The 13219-nt window shown below is 40.0% G+C and overlaps 1 protein-coding gene across 2 annotated transcripts in view; it reads left to right on the top strand.

Annotated features, from left to right (window-relative positions):
- The window catches only part of Map2k5 (mitogen-activated protein kinase kinase 5), a 256460-nt gene that overhangs the window by 7563 nt on the left and 235678 nt on the right, over positions 1–13219 (top strand). For both annotated transcript variants that reach the window (XM_052763441.1, XM_052763433.1), the window contains exon 2: positions 12366–13219. This exon is cut by the window's right edge and continues 90 nt beyond it. In XM_052763441.1, the coding sequence (XP_052619401.1) occupies positions 13175–13219 (45 nt within the window). In that variant the 5' untranslated portion in view covers positions 12366–13174. The remainder of the gene's footprint in view (positions 1–12365) is intronic.

Genomic DNA, 13219 nt, shown 5'->3' with positions numbered 1-13219 from the left:
ATGTATATATATAAAAGTTTTGTGTGTGTATATATAGATATAGATAAAACTCTCTCTCTCTCTCTCTCTCTCTCTCTCTCTCTCTCTCTCTCTCTCTCTCTCTCTCTCTCTCTCTCTCTCTCTCTCTGTGTATGACGTGTTCAGGTTCCCACAGAGGTCAGAAAAAGGTGTCAAACCTCTGAAGCTGGAGTTACAGGTGGTTGTGATTCAGCTAAATGGGTTCCAGGAACCAAATTCAGGTCCTCTGAAAGAGCAATAAGCATTCTTAACTGTGGAGGCATTTCACCAGATACTACAAACTAGATAGATAGTAGATGATAGATGATAAATAGATAGATAGTTGGATAGACAGACAGACAGACAATACAGCAACAATAAAGACAAAATAATCAAGGCATAACTTTTAGAGAAGATGTTCATTTTAGAGAAGTACAACTTACTCTCTTCTCATTTCCACAGGTAACAATTATGAAGTACTAGAGGAAATTTATAGGAAAAATTCTTAGTTCTTCTGTAAGTTGTGAATGCTTTAAGAGACATCAACATATCTGGGAGTATGAAAGTGGTTGCTGATATTCAAAACAAAACAAAACAAAAACAAACAACTCTGGGCTGGAGGGATGTCTTGGGGGTTAAGAGCACTTAATGGTCTTCCAGAGGACCCAGGTTTGATTCCCAGTGTTCACATGAGGGCTAACAATCATCAGCAACTCCAGGTCCAGGAGATCAGACACCCTATTCTGGCCTCCATGGGCACTGCACAAGACACTTAGACAGGTAAAATGAAAATTATAAAAGTCCCTACTTTCCCAGTGCTGATGTCCTCATGCACCATGTTCTACAAATAGTTATTTTTGTCACATGTATTTGCCTACTAAAAGTTTTGCTCATTGTTGACACCAGTAAATACTTTTTAATTATTAAAAAGCCATATGGAGGGCTAGTGAGATGGTTCAATAGATAAAGACACTTGCCATGTAAGCCTGGTGACCTGAGTTCAGTCCCAAGAACCCACATAAAGGTGGAAGGAGAAAACTAGTTCCATAAAGCTGTCCTCTGACCTCCACATATGTGCCACATACACACACATCAGCAATAAAAATTTAAAAAATTTAAAGCCCTATGTATTGTAAGAACATTTTATTTTATGTCATTTATATTCATGTTCATCCAGAACCACAGACACAGCCATATTTTTAAATTCTTTATAAAATGTCTTTTATATCTATTAAAGAGTAATGATGTCTAAGTGTGTGGGATGACATCAAAGACAAGGATCTTCATTTCACTTCACTTGAAAGTTAATGCAGATAACAGAAACCTTATCTAATGCCAGCAGCTCAGGTATCTCCTATATTCAGCACACGGCATTGAGACAGTAATGAGGTAATGACGTTTGGGAGCATCTCAACCTAAACAAGTACTTAGCATTACATCTCACCTGGGTCAACAGTCTAGGGTATCAGAGTTAAACTATGTTACTGTAAATTAATGGAAAATGTAACTGCACTTTGCTGAAAGATCAATGTCCAATAAAGGCTGCACAATCAAATCTTGTTGCAATGATTGAGGCCTTTAATTGCCTTTCAAAGATAAGGTAGTAATCAACACAGCTTTAACTGATCTTTTTCACTAGTTCAATTACATGCTAATGACTAGTGCCAAGTCAGAATCTTTAACTACTTATACTTATTAAATCTTATGTTAGTAATGAAAAATTACTTAAGCTACACAATCAATAGAACACAAATCTTAATTACTATATTTTACTTTCATACTATTTTATGTGCTTGACAAATTCACACGAGCTTTCTTTTAACAGTACGAAGTGTCACTGGCAGTGTCCACAATCTACAAGTTATTGTTCTAATGTAAATTGGAGGTCAGACGTTCCTTTTTTTTCTTCTAATAAAACTGTGGCTAAGATAGTTTCTACTAACCCTTGGCCATTCAGCTACTGCTTAGAGATCTTCTCTGCTAATTGAGAATATGAATACAATTAGAAGAAAACAAACATTTTTTTTTTATTTCCTGCATATGTGTCTCTAGGCTACAGTGTGCAGATGCCCTCAAAAACCAGAAGAGAGTCCTGCCCACTCTGCTGGAGTTACAGGAAGTTATGAGCCCTCTAAGGTGGGTGCTGGGAACCCAATCAGGTCCTCTAGAGGAGAAGTATCTCCTCTTGACTGCTGAGCCATCTCTCTACTCCTGGGTTGTTTTTAATAAGGTGTGATCTCAGCCAGGCGGTGGTGGCGCACGCCTTTAATCCCAGCACTCGGGAGGCAGAGGCAGGCAGATCTCTGTGAGTTCGAGGCCAGCCTGGGCTACCAAGTGAGTTCCAGGAGAGGCGCAAAGCTACACAGAGAAACCCTGTCTCAAAAATAATAATAATAATAATAAGGTGTGATCTCACAAAACGTCAGGATGTAGGGACATCACAAGTGGGAATGTAAAATGGATGCAAATATTTAGGGCAAGTGAGCATAGATACTGTGTTAGAATTATTCATCCAAGCAAAACTATTTCAGCATGGAATGGAGAGGAGCTCACAAGACCCCACCAGCCCTAGCTGAGGAGCTATGGATAATTGATGGCTGTTGGGAAAAGGAGAGTCTTGTTTTCTTCCATAGTATGGCTCCTGGTAGGTTGCCCATGCTCCAGGAGATGGTCCTGTAGGGAGCATGTTCATGTAGGGAGCACTTAGACTCAGTAAGTTATAAACAAAACATAAAATAGGATGTGAAGGTGGAAGGGACATGTTGGGAGGACTGAGGGGGAGAGGAAGGAGAAAGTAGAGAGATATAATCAAGATACAGTGTACATTTGTATGAAATTGTCAATAAATACATTGAGATTTTAAAATTAAATTGTGGTTAACTTAATATTTTGTATATTGCAGACTTTGAATCTTCAAAACTTTAGCTAGGACATTTAGTTTTTAATTAAGTAGATAAAATCTCACCTGGGACCATTTTTTTAGTAGCATTAAAATAAGATCTATTTTGCTGTAGAGTATTTAAGACAAGATCCACATGAAGTGTGTGAAGTGGCAGCAGATGGAACATCCTGCATTAGGTCCTCATTGCTGGACGAGGACTAGCGGGTCGGCCTGGCTCAAGGTTCCATGGAGATCTCGCGAAGCTGTTTTTTTTTTGCATTCCTGTCCCCTTAAATACAGCTATGAACATTGTACTATTCCATTATATCATTAATTTATCTTCAGAGATATTTATAGTATCAATTTAAAAGCTGTAAAACTTCATGAAAAGTAGTTTATGCTATAGGGTTCCAACAAACAAAAGCTTGCCGTTTTGCAAAGGGAATCACAGGGACTGGACTTCGTAAAAGAAGGTTTGGAGTTTCTCGCTGTTCTGGGTGATAGAATTATGAACCTTATAAACTCAGTACTTTTTAGTTAACCTAAATACATAAATCTATTTGGATTCATCTTATGAAAAGAGATATGTCATTAGATATATGATCATTATGTGCTTTGGTGATTCATGGGCCTTGTTACATACATGCTTTGTAATGTATGAATTATTTAGTAAGAAAAATCACAATAATTTTGTTGTTACTCAAAAATTTATGGGTTGGCAGAAACAATTATGCAGCCCGGGAAGCTGGCATGTTAAGGTGACATCATTAACACATGCAGTATGGGTTTTAGCAGCTACTTGACATAACCTTTACTGCTTCTGCTAGAACATATCAGTAATTTTGTGTAACAATCTGCTTGGGAACAGAATGCCAAATTGGCTAACCACAAAGTGATTCATTTTACTTTATTTCCATATTAGTACATAATTTAAACCCCACCTAAAAAGTGTCTACCAAAACCTTAAAGAATAAAAACATACAAAATAATGAATACTTCCTAAGCATACAAAAGTGCAAAATCACATTTATAAGAGTGATCATTTCTATTTTTAAAATGTTAGCTGCTTAACAATTGGATGAAAATAATTTATGAGAGTAGATTATCTTGAAAGCCTTTTTTACACATTGTATTACAGCCACTACTAAGAGATGAAGAACAGAATTTTATTTTCTTGGAAAGCAGCTATGCTCACCACTATACCACCAATGCCATACCAAACTTTATTTTTCTGAACTTCTAAATTTACAAAATGAAATAGCCAAGATTTGGAAGTCTGAATATAAATCTAGGCTAGCTCCATGTTAGAGAATTTGCTTTGAATGTGTGAGGTTCCACATCCAATCTTAAACAACAACACACACACACACACACAAAGTAGTATCACTAATTTAAAAATTATTTATTTTTATTTTCTATGTAGTATTTTGCCTACATATATGTCTTTGTACCACAAGCTTGCCTGGTGCCCACAGAGGCCAAAAGAGGGTATCAGATCCCCTGGAACTGGAGGTACAGACAACTGTGAGCCTCATGTGGGTACCAGAAATTTAACCTAGATCCTCTGAAAGAGCAGCCTGTACTCTTAACTGATGAGCAATCTCTAGCCCGAAAGTGTCACTAACTTTAAATGACATTTGAAAATTGACAGTCATTCGTCATCCGACAATTACTCAATACTGACAAAGCTGAAGATCAGTTATAGTAGCCTTACTTGCCAACAAAATCTAGTAGTTTTAAGTCTACATAAAGAAGTTGGACTGCAAAAGGACTGCTTCCCACACAACAGGCTGAGAACCATGTGTTGGTAATTTTTGTTTGAGACACCTATTATAGAGTGAATGCTGTAAGTGAATGAATATGTGATTGAACCTCTGCCTTTAATAGCATTAAGAAGAGGACTCTTTAATGGGAGTCCTGTGGATCTGTCTTATAAGAACAGCAACGGAGTTTGACATGTGTCAGGTATAATAAATTATGTTTTCCAAAAAATAAGAGATTGGAATCCTGTTGCAATGTCCTTTTAAAGCATTTCAAAAGGTTGTCTTCTGTTTCCTCACACTATGAGAACTGCTGTTGTAAAGTCAAATTTAGATAATATACAGAAGTGAAACAAGAAGTTCTAGAATCAGCTAGACCCGTTCCTTTATTTTACATTATCATTTCATCATCACCACCACCATCATCATCATCACCACCATCATCATCATCGGAGCATGGGACCCAGGCACTTGTGCAAGCCAAGAGGGCATGATACCACTGAGCTACATCTCTCTCAGCCTTACTCTTTTAAAACAGAACAAATATTTTGATTGAGTTGTCAAATAACCAATCATCTCTCAGAAGGCAGCCAGTCTTCTGTTGGTGTTCAGAGGCTACATAACAATTTCTTAGGAAGCCGGTGAAGAACTCTTGAGTAGGATAACAGATTTGGAAGTCTCCATGCCTCTATCTGATTCCCCATGATGATATTTAGTTTGGTGATGTATATACATATAATATCAAAAACTCCATTTTAATGGACATGACTTAAATTATTACTCAGCCATTACCGGTTGGATAGCAGAGTAATTTCCAGTTTTCTGAGCTTGAGCATCTTTGCTATATAATAAGGAGCTTATCTAACACAAAGCATTTACTTATTTCAAGGACTTGCCTAAGGGCTTTACATACACATTATAGTTCCACATTCTTGGTCACAACTTTCTACATGTCCTACAATGCACAAGGTAATTCTGCTAGGTGATAATTGAGAAGCCACTTAAATGTAAGTTTCATTACTACTTCCACATATAAAGAAAATTACACAGAAGTGCCTAACAATGAAACAGATCAGGTTAGAGTTTGTTTCCTAGAAATTCTAGCCTATTCTTCCTAAAGGGAAATGCACTGTGCAGAAATGAAATGTGGTGCATTTTGAATGAACAAAGCATCCATTTTAGAGTACCAGAGCTTCCCAATGCCTGGCTCATGCTGCTGCCCCGTGAGTATCTGTCTGTCATCCCCCCCACCCCCACCCCCCGCTTATATGGGATTCTTGCCTATGCTCATTTTCATTCCTATCAAAATAGATAAGAACATATTTGCCTGTCACAGTTTTGGACTCCGTTCATTTTTTTCTTTCATGTTTCTTCATATTCTCCTTAAACAAACAAACAGCAATCAACATAAAGAAAATACTTGTTTGAGGTAGAGAGATGACTCAATGGTTAAGCACTTGCTGTATAAGCTTGAGGATTGGAGTTCTGATTCCCAGTACTCACCTAAATGCTTAAGGAGGGCGGGAGTGGTAGCCCACCTGTAATTCCAGCCTTAGATGGCAGAGACAAGGGATCCCAGAGCAAGCTAGTTAGCAAGACTAACCATATCAGCCACCTTTGGGTTTGATTTGAGAGACCCTACCTCATTGAATAAGGTAGAAGAAGCACAGAAGATGTTTCTAAGTCAATCTCAAGCCTTCACAGGCCCTCAAATATTTCTCAGCCTCCTAAAAACAAGAACTACAGAATGTGAAAGAAGCCATGTTGGTAATGTAGATATCAAGGGTAAGATGATTCCAAGCAGAGGAAGTGGAGAGTGCAAAGGCCCCAGGGTGTGATGTCTGGCATGTTCAAGAAGCATGTGGGTCACAGGCTGGTGTTCGTAAGAAGGAAGAGTAGAAATGAGGTTCAGGAGTTCAGACATGGGTAAGCTCTCTGGAGATGGCTCAGTCTCACTGAGCTCAGATCTGAGCATTCATAAAAAGCCACGTCCCTTGTAATTCACGCTCTAGGGAGGTGAAGACAGGAGGAACCCTGGGCTCCCTGTCCAGGAAGCCTAGCTGAATAGGTGAGCTCCAGGTTGAGAAGGTGGCAAGCAATTGAGAAGGACACTTGATGCTGACTTCTGGCTTCCACATGTGTGTATGTGTGTGAGCTTCAGTACACACACACACACACACACACACACACACACACACACACACACACCCTCCGAAGAGGATGCTGAGGACAAAGCCCAGTGGTATGCTTCATACTTAGTATGCAGGAGGTCCTGGGACTATGCGAAGATCAAATAGAGAAATCATTCAGAAGGAGTAGGGGCAGAATATGTACTTTCATAGGCTAAGGAGAAGGATTTGGTTTTTGCCTGCACAAGATGAGAAACCACCTGGAGAGTTTTAGCTGGACAAGTAACTATTGCCCTTCAATGAAAATAAAGTATTTTCAGGAGAGGCAAGGACGAAAAGAAAAAATTTAGGAAAGAATAATTTAGAAAGAGATAGGAGCAATGGTGATGGGCAGGGCTCAGATTCTGGGTTAAGGATTTCAGATTGACATTAAGGTAATAAGAGAGAAAAGAAAACCTCTCTGATCTTATAAAAGCAAAACGAAATTTCCTCACTAAATTACCTTAAAACAACAGTCAAAGCTATAAAAATCTTAACAAAAACTTAGAATTTCTCTCTCTCTCTCTCTCTCTCTCTCTCTCTCTCTCTCTCTCTCTCCCTCTCTCTCTCTCTCTCTCTATATATATATATATATATATATATAATGAGATATATAAGTATATATATGTATATGTACACACACACTCACTCACACATACATACATAGAAAGCTCTTTCTTTTTGGGCCACCAACTAGCTCCCAAATTATGACATGGAGACTTTATATTAGTTATGAATGCTCAGCCTTAGCTTACCCTCATTTTTGCTAGCTCTTATAACAATCTTTATCTACATTTTGCCTTGGGACTTTTTACCTTTCTTTCTTCCTGTATGTTTTAATTTCACTGCTTCTGGCCATAGGTATGATCCTCTCTCTTTTCCTTGTTGTCTTCTTCTCTTTTGAACTTAGATTTCTCCTCCTACTTGTTCTCTCTGCCTGCCAGCCCCACCTATCCCTCTCCTGCCTATCTATTGGCCATTCAGTTTTTTATTAGACTAATCAGCTGCAAGATGAAACAGCAACACATCTTTACATAGTAATTAAATGAATGCAGAATAAACAAATGTAACATATCTTTACATAGTTAAATATTCCACAACACACACACACACACACACACACACACACACACACACACACACACACACACATCAAAACCACAAGATAGGGGCTGAAGAGATGGCTCAGTGGGTAAGAGCACTGACTGCTCTTCCAGAGGACCTGGATTCAATTCCCAGCAATCACATGACAGCTCACAACTGTCCGTAACTCCAAGATCTGACCCTCTCACACAGACATACATGCAGGCAGAACACCGATGCACATTATTAAAAAAAAATCCACAGATCACCTCAGCCACAAGAAGCTACTAGAATAAAAGTATAGAAAGGAATAATTATTAATGACAAGGCAAACTTGGAGTCCTTATTGATAGGGTGTGTTTCTACCTTCCTGTGGTCTATATCTTCCTCACCCCAAAGTTCATGAATTGAAGGTTAGTCTCAGGGCAGCAATACCAGGAGGTGGTGAGACTTTTAAAAGGTGGGTGCTTGCAGAAGTTCTGCTAGTCATTAGGCTTGTGCTTCTGGAAGAAACTGCGGAACTTGGCCTCTTTGGTCTCTGGTTTTAAGTGGCAGTCTCTTCTTGGTACACAAGTATAATCCCTTGATTATGTCAGCTGTGAGGTTCTCCCCAGAGCCAAACTGATGATGTCAGTGCTATGTCCTTGGACCTCCAATACTATATGCTAAATAAATATCCTATTTATAGTTAGCCTTGTCCTAGTGCTGAAGGGGGATGTGGACATGAGTTTCTATCTCTAACCAAGAACCAACTCCAATTGATACCCACTTGCAAAGGAAAAATCAGTTTTCTCCAGTGGAGTCTCCCTGGGTATGTGAACCGCACATGAGGGCAGGCCCCATGCCCAGCAATAGATGGCCAGCACAAAAGGAACTCAATGCTATTTTTGTAGACTTTTTGTCTCATATTGATTTGTTTGGGGATTTCTTGTCCTACTGGTCTTTTGTTTGTGTATTAAGATTTCTGATTTTGTGTTTTTATGGGTTTTGTTGTACTTCTCTGTGTTTTTTGTGTTTATTGTTGTTTTTCTTTTTTTTAAATTATGGTTTGTTTGCCTGTTTGTTTTCTAAAGAACAATTTGGTAGTGGGAATGATCTGGGAGGAGTTGGGGGAGGGGAACCATGATTAGAATATATTGAGTATTTAGAAAAATCATTTTTGATAAAAAAGAATAATAAAAATACATAAAGTTAGCATGCCTTAAGTGATTCATTATATTAACACATTAGTGTTTATTACTATTATGTAATAATAGTATTATATAATTATGATGATGACAATTATTATTTATTACTGTTGATGAAAGGGATCAAATCCAGAGCCTAATCTGTGATAAGCATACCCTGTACCACTGAGCTATACACCCAGCCCTGGAATAGATGTTCTTACATCCATGGTCATAGCAGCATTATTTGTAAGAGCCAAAAGGTGGAAGCAATCTAAAATTCCATTAATAGATGAATGAATGAACATATTTCAGATCCAAAAGACTTATCTTTAGCCCTGCAAATAAGGAACTTCAGTACAAAGTTTCAACAGAGATGAACCTTGAAGGCATGACTCTAAGTAAAATAAGCTAGGCACAAAAGATAAACATTGTCTCACTCCACTTGCACGAGCTTTCTTAAATGGTTCAAGTTCAAAACCAGAACGCTAACTCTGCTGAAAGGAAGAGGACATGGGAAGTCATCATTTAATGGATAAAGAATTTCAATTTTATAAGCGGAAAGTTCTAGAGATTGATTGTGTAACACTTAAACCCTGTGCTTAAACACTGCAGAACTGCATACTTAAAAAGGGTAAATCTGATATGTGTGTTTAATCACAATTAACATAAAAAAATTAAAACCAGTAGATACCTGTCTTGATTAGGGTTTCTATTGTCTATTGTGAAGAGACACTATGACTGTGGCAACTCATAAATGAAAACATTTAATTTGGGCTGGTTTACAGGTTCAGAGGTTTAATTTATTATTGTCATGGCAAGAAGCATGGCAGCATGCAGGCAGACATGGTGCTGGAAAGGAGCTGAAAATTCTACATTGGGATAGGCAGACAGAAGGAAGGGACAGCAACACTGGGCCTGACTTGGGCTTCTGAAACTCCAAAGCCCACCCCCAATGACACACTTCCTCCAACAAGGCCACACCTCCTAATAGTGCCACTCCCTATGAACCTATGGGGGCCATTTTCATTCAAACCACCATAACACCTAATTTTCAGAAATGCCTTCTGTTCAGTTAAAGTCACCAGTAGCAGGATTCACCAGGGCAATTGTCATCTCCTTTAGAGTTAACACCCTGGAATGTAGTGTTTTCCATGTTCCCTCTTGGTTCATTTTTCTTCTAGCTTTTACCACCTTCCAATATATTTTATTCATTTTTGTGTTTCTTTCATCAGATTAGTTCATTTAGGAAGAAACTTTCTATTATATTCATTGAGAAGCAAGTTCTTTGTGTTAGTTTTCAATGATAAACAACTCCTAAGGAGGAGGATATGTTTACTTAAGTTCACCGGTTCACAGGTTTTAGGCCATGGTCAGTTGGCCACATAGTTTCTAGGCCTGTGGTTAAGCAGCCCAACATGTCAGGGAATGTGTAGAAAAAGGCACAAGAAAGGTGTTTTCCTCATGGCTGACAACAAACACAGAGAAAGAGAGAAGGGCCCTGGTCCAGTATGTCTTACAATATCCCTCCAGTGACCTCACTTACCTCCATTGGGCCCCTCAGTAGAATCTACCATCTCTTAGCAGCATCAGTGACTGGCAACCAAGACTTGAAACCATGGAGGACATTTCAGATCCAAACAATAACACCCTTCAAGTAGGACAAAGACAAACACAGACCTTTTACTACATTCAAAGCTTTATGGCTACCAAACTGCCTCAGCCAGTACTTGAGTGGCTAATTGACTTATATCCATTGTTAAAAAGAAAATGCTATGTACAAAAGCTTTATGATCACATACATATATACCTTTAATTTAGACAGTGGTACTTAGTCTACTTGATAAAGAGATGCTTTGGGAATGCTAAGAGTTTTCTGTGAAATCTTCACTCAAATAATCAAGTCTAAGATTTCATGTTATATAAAGGCTATGAAACCTGAAATGTGATTGTATTTGCTCTGTAAATATTGGGAAAGCTGTGGGTCTGCCATTATATGTGTGTGTGTGTGTGTGTGTGTGTGTGTGTGTAGCTTCAGAATACACATGCAAATTTGGCAAATGGAGGCCAGTCTGGTCTCCAAAGCGAGTTCCAGGAAAGGCGCAAAGCTACACAGAGAAACCCTGTCTCGAAAAACCAAAAAAAAAAAAAAAAAATTTGGCAAATGGAGTTGGTTTCCCTTACGGTACTATGAATTAAAAAAAAAAAAGATACTTTAACAAATCATAGGTTAATAGAAAATCTCTAGTTTTGTAGTCAATTTTCTCAAATAATAGAAATAAACTTTAGATTAAGAAGTACGTGGTCAAATGAGTGAATAGTGTATTTTCCAGTACTGAAGAGCAGGTAGGAAGGGAAAGTTCCTACAGTACCTGGGCAATCTGACTAAATGAATTTCTACCTAAGCTTTTAAGGAATAATAACTAAAAGATGTTGATTTATCTCCTACAATGGCCTTTTGAATACAACAGGAAAAGAGCCCGGCAGAGGGAATTATGCAACAAGTTTCGGTATTATACTGAAAATGATCAACATTTATTTTTTCCTCCTCTTACATTAATCACATATCTGTTAGTTCCAGGAAAAGTGGACACCCCACTCTCCACCCCTACGCATTACGTTTATGCATAATCAGCCCCAAAAGGTAGAGATAATAGCACAATTTAATTACACATAAAGGACCTACCTACACATTGTCATTTGTAAGCAATTTTTGTATAGGCACCATAGATCAACAGGATTATGCACTTTAAAATGTGAGGTAACAAGGCATTTAAAGATAACCAAGGTTTACGGCTACTGCCCCGCTATCACTGACTGCATAAACACTGCAATTTAGTTGAATATATATGGAACAGGCGGGATATTTTTGCAACGGTTGAATAAGATATTATGATGCCAGAAATACAGCTGTCCCCAGGCAGTTAAGCTCTTCACTGAGTTTCTTTACTATTGCTTTTGAGCAGTGGATTGTTTGGTACTGTAGGTCACTTGTTGGGGTAAAGGACCTCCCTGAAAAATTCATGCACACTTTGCTAACGTGGGAGAAAAATAGTGGTATTTTGGAACTGTTACTTGGAAGATGGGGCAGGAAAAACCTGCTAATTTTTTTTTAAAGAAAGGTCTTGCCTGGCTCTTCCTGATTTGGTGCACAAGCCCCACGGATATTAAAAGGTACACAACTTGACAAGCTGGAATTGCCCTCCTGTCTTTCAACCTCTTTTCTGAAACCACACTATGCAGGATTAAGCCTTAAATTGTTTTACTGGCAGTCTCCAGGCATAGATCGGTGTCTTTCTCGGTTTTCTAGATGCCTTCACTTCTGCCTGGAGATGGGGCAGTCAGCCAGCCCTAACACGCGGTCTCTGCTCCGCCCCAACCTGCCCTCTTCCAACATGGCGCCCCAGGAGGCGGGTCCCACTCGTCGGCTCCCCGGGTTCCGGCGCCGTGAGTTTTGGTTCCGGAGTAACAGCGTTCTAGCAGTCTCCTTCCTCCTCGCACCGCCACCTCCGCCGCCGGGACGCGGGCCTTCGTCGGCCGAACCCGCACGCCCCGCACCCTCCGGTTCCGGCTGCCGCCCGGGGCCCGCCCCCTGACCTCGCGGTCCTGGGGTCCCGCTCAGGTGGAGGGCAGGCGGCACCGGTGCTCCTCCGTAACAGCCCCGACCCAGCGCGCGGCGTCCAGACACCTTCCCTTTGCCCACCCAGCCACCTAGAAAGGCAGGACACTGGCTGATGCACTTCCCCTAAACCAGGCCGTTGCTCTGCTGTCTCCTCTTACTCACACGGACTTCAGAATGCTTGTCGGTTCTGTTTTGTCCACTTTTGTAACTCCAGGACCTTCCGCTCTCTGCTAATACCTTTTGGCCCGTACCCCTTCCCCAGTGCATCCTCCCCCAGAGACACTCAAGCTCCACACGACCTGGGCCTGGTTCGGGCCCTGCCAGCCCCTCTTCACTTCTTCCACTTGATCGCCCCTCTTCACTTCTTCCACCTTTCTGCTCCCTGTTTTTATCGCCTGTCTGTGTCCCTTCGTTCCCCTTGTCACTTCTTGGGGCTCCTCCTAAACAGGGGCCAGTCGGTACCCCTTGCCCCAGGATGTGAGACCCTTTAACCTGTAATGCTGTGGCTGGCCCTTGGCGCCTCCCCTGCCATGGAGAACCAA

This window comes from Peromyscus californicus, unplaced genomic scaffold (assembly GCF_007827085.1).
Source record: "Peromyscus californicus insignis strain IS unplaced genomic scaffold, ASM782708v3 Scaffold_11__1_contigs__length_118956290, whole genome shotgun sequence".
Lineage (NCBI taxonomy): Eukaryota > Metazoa > Chordata > Mammalia > Rodentia > Cricetidae > Peromyscus > Peromyscus californicus.
This window is presented reverse-complemented; position numbering and strand designations above follow the sequence as displayed.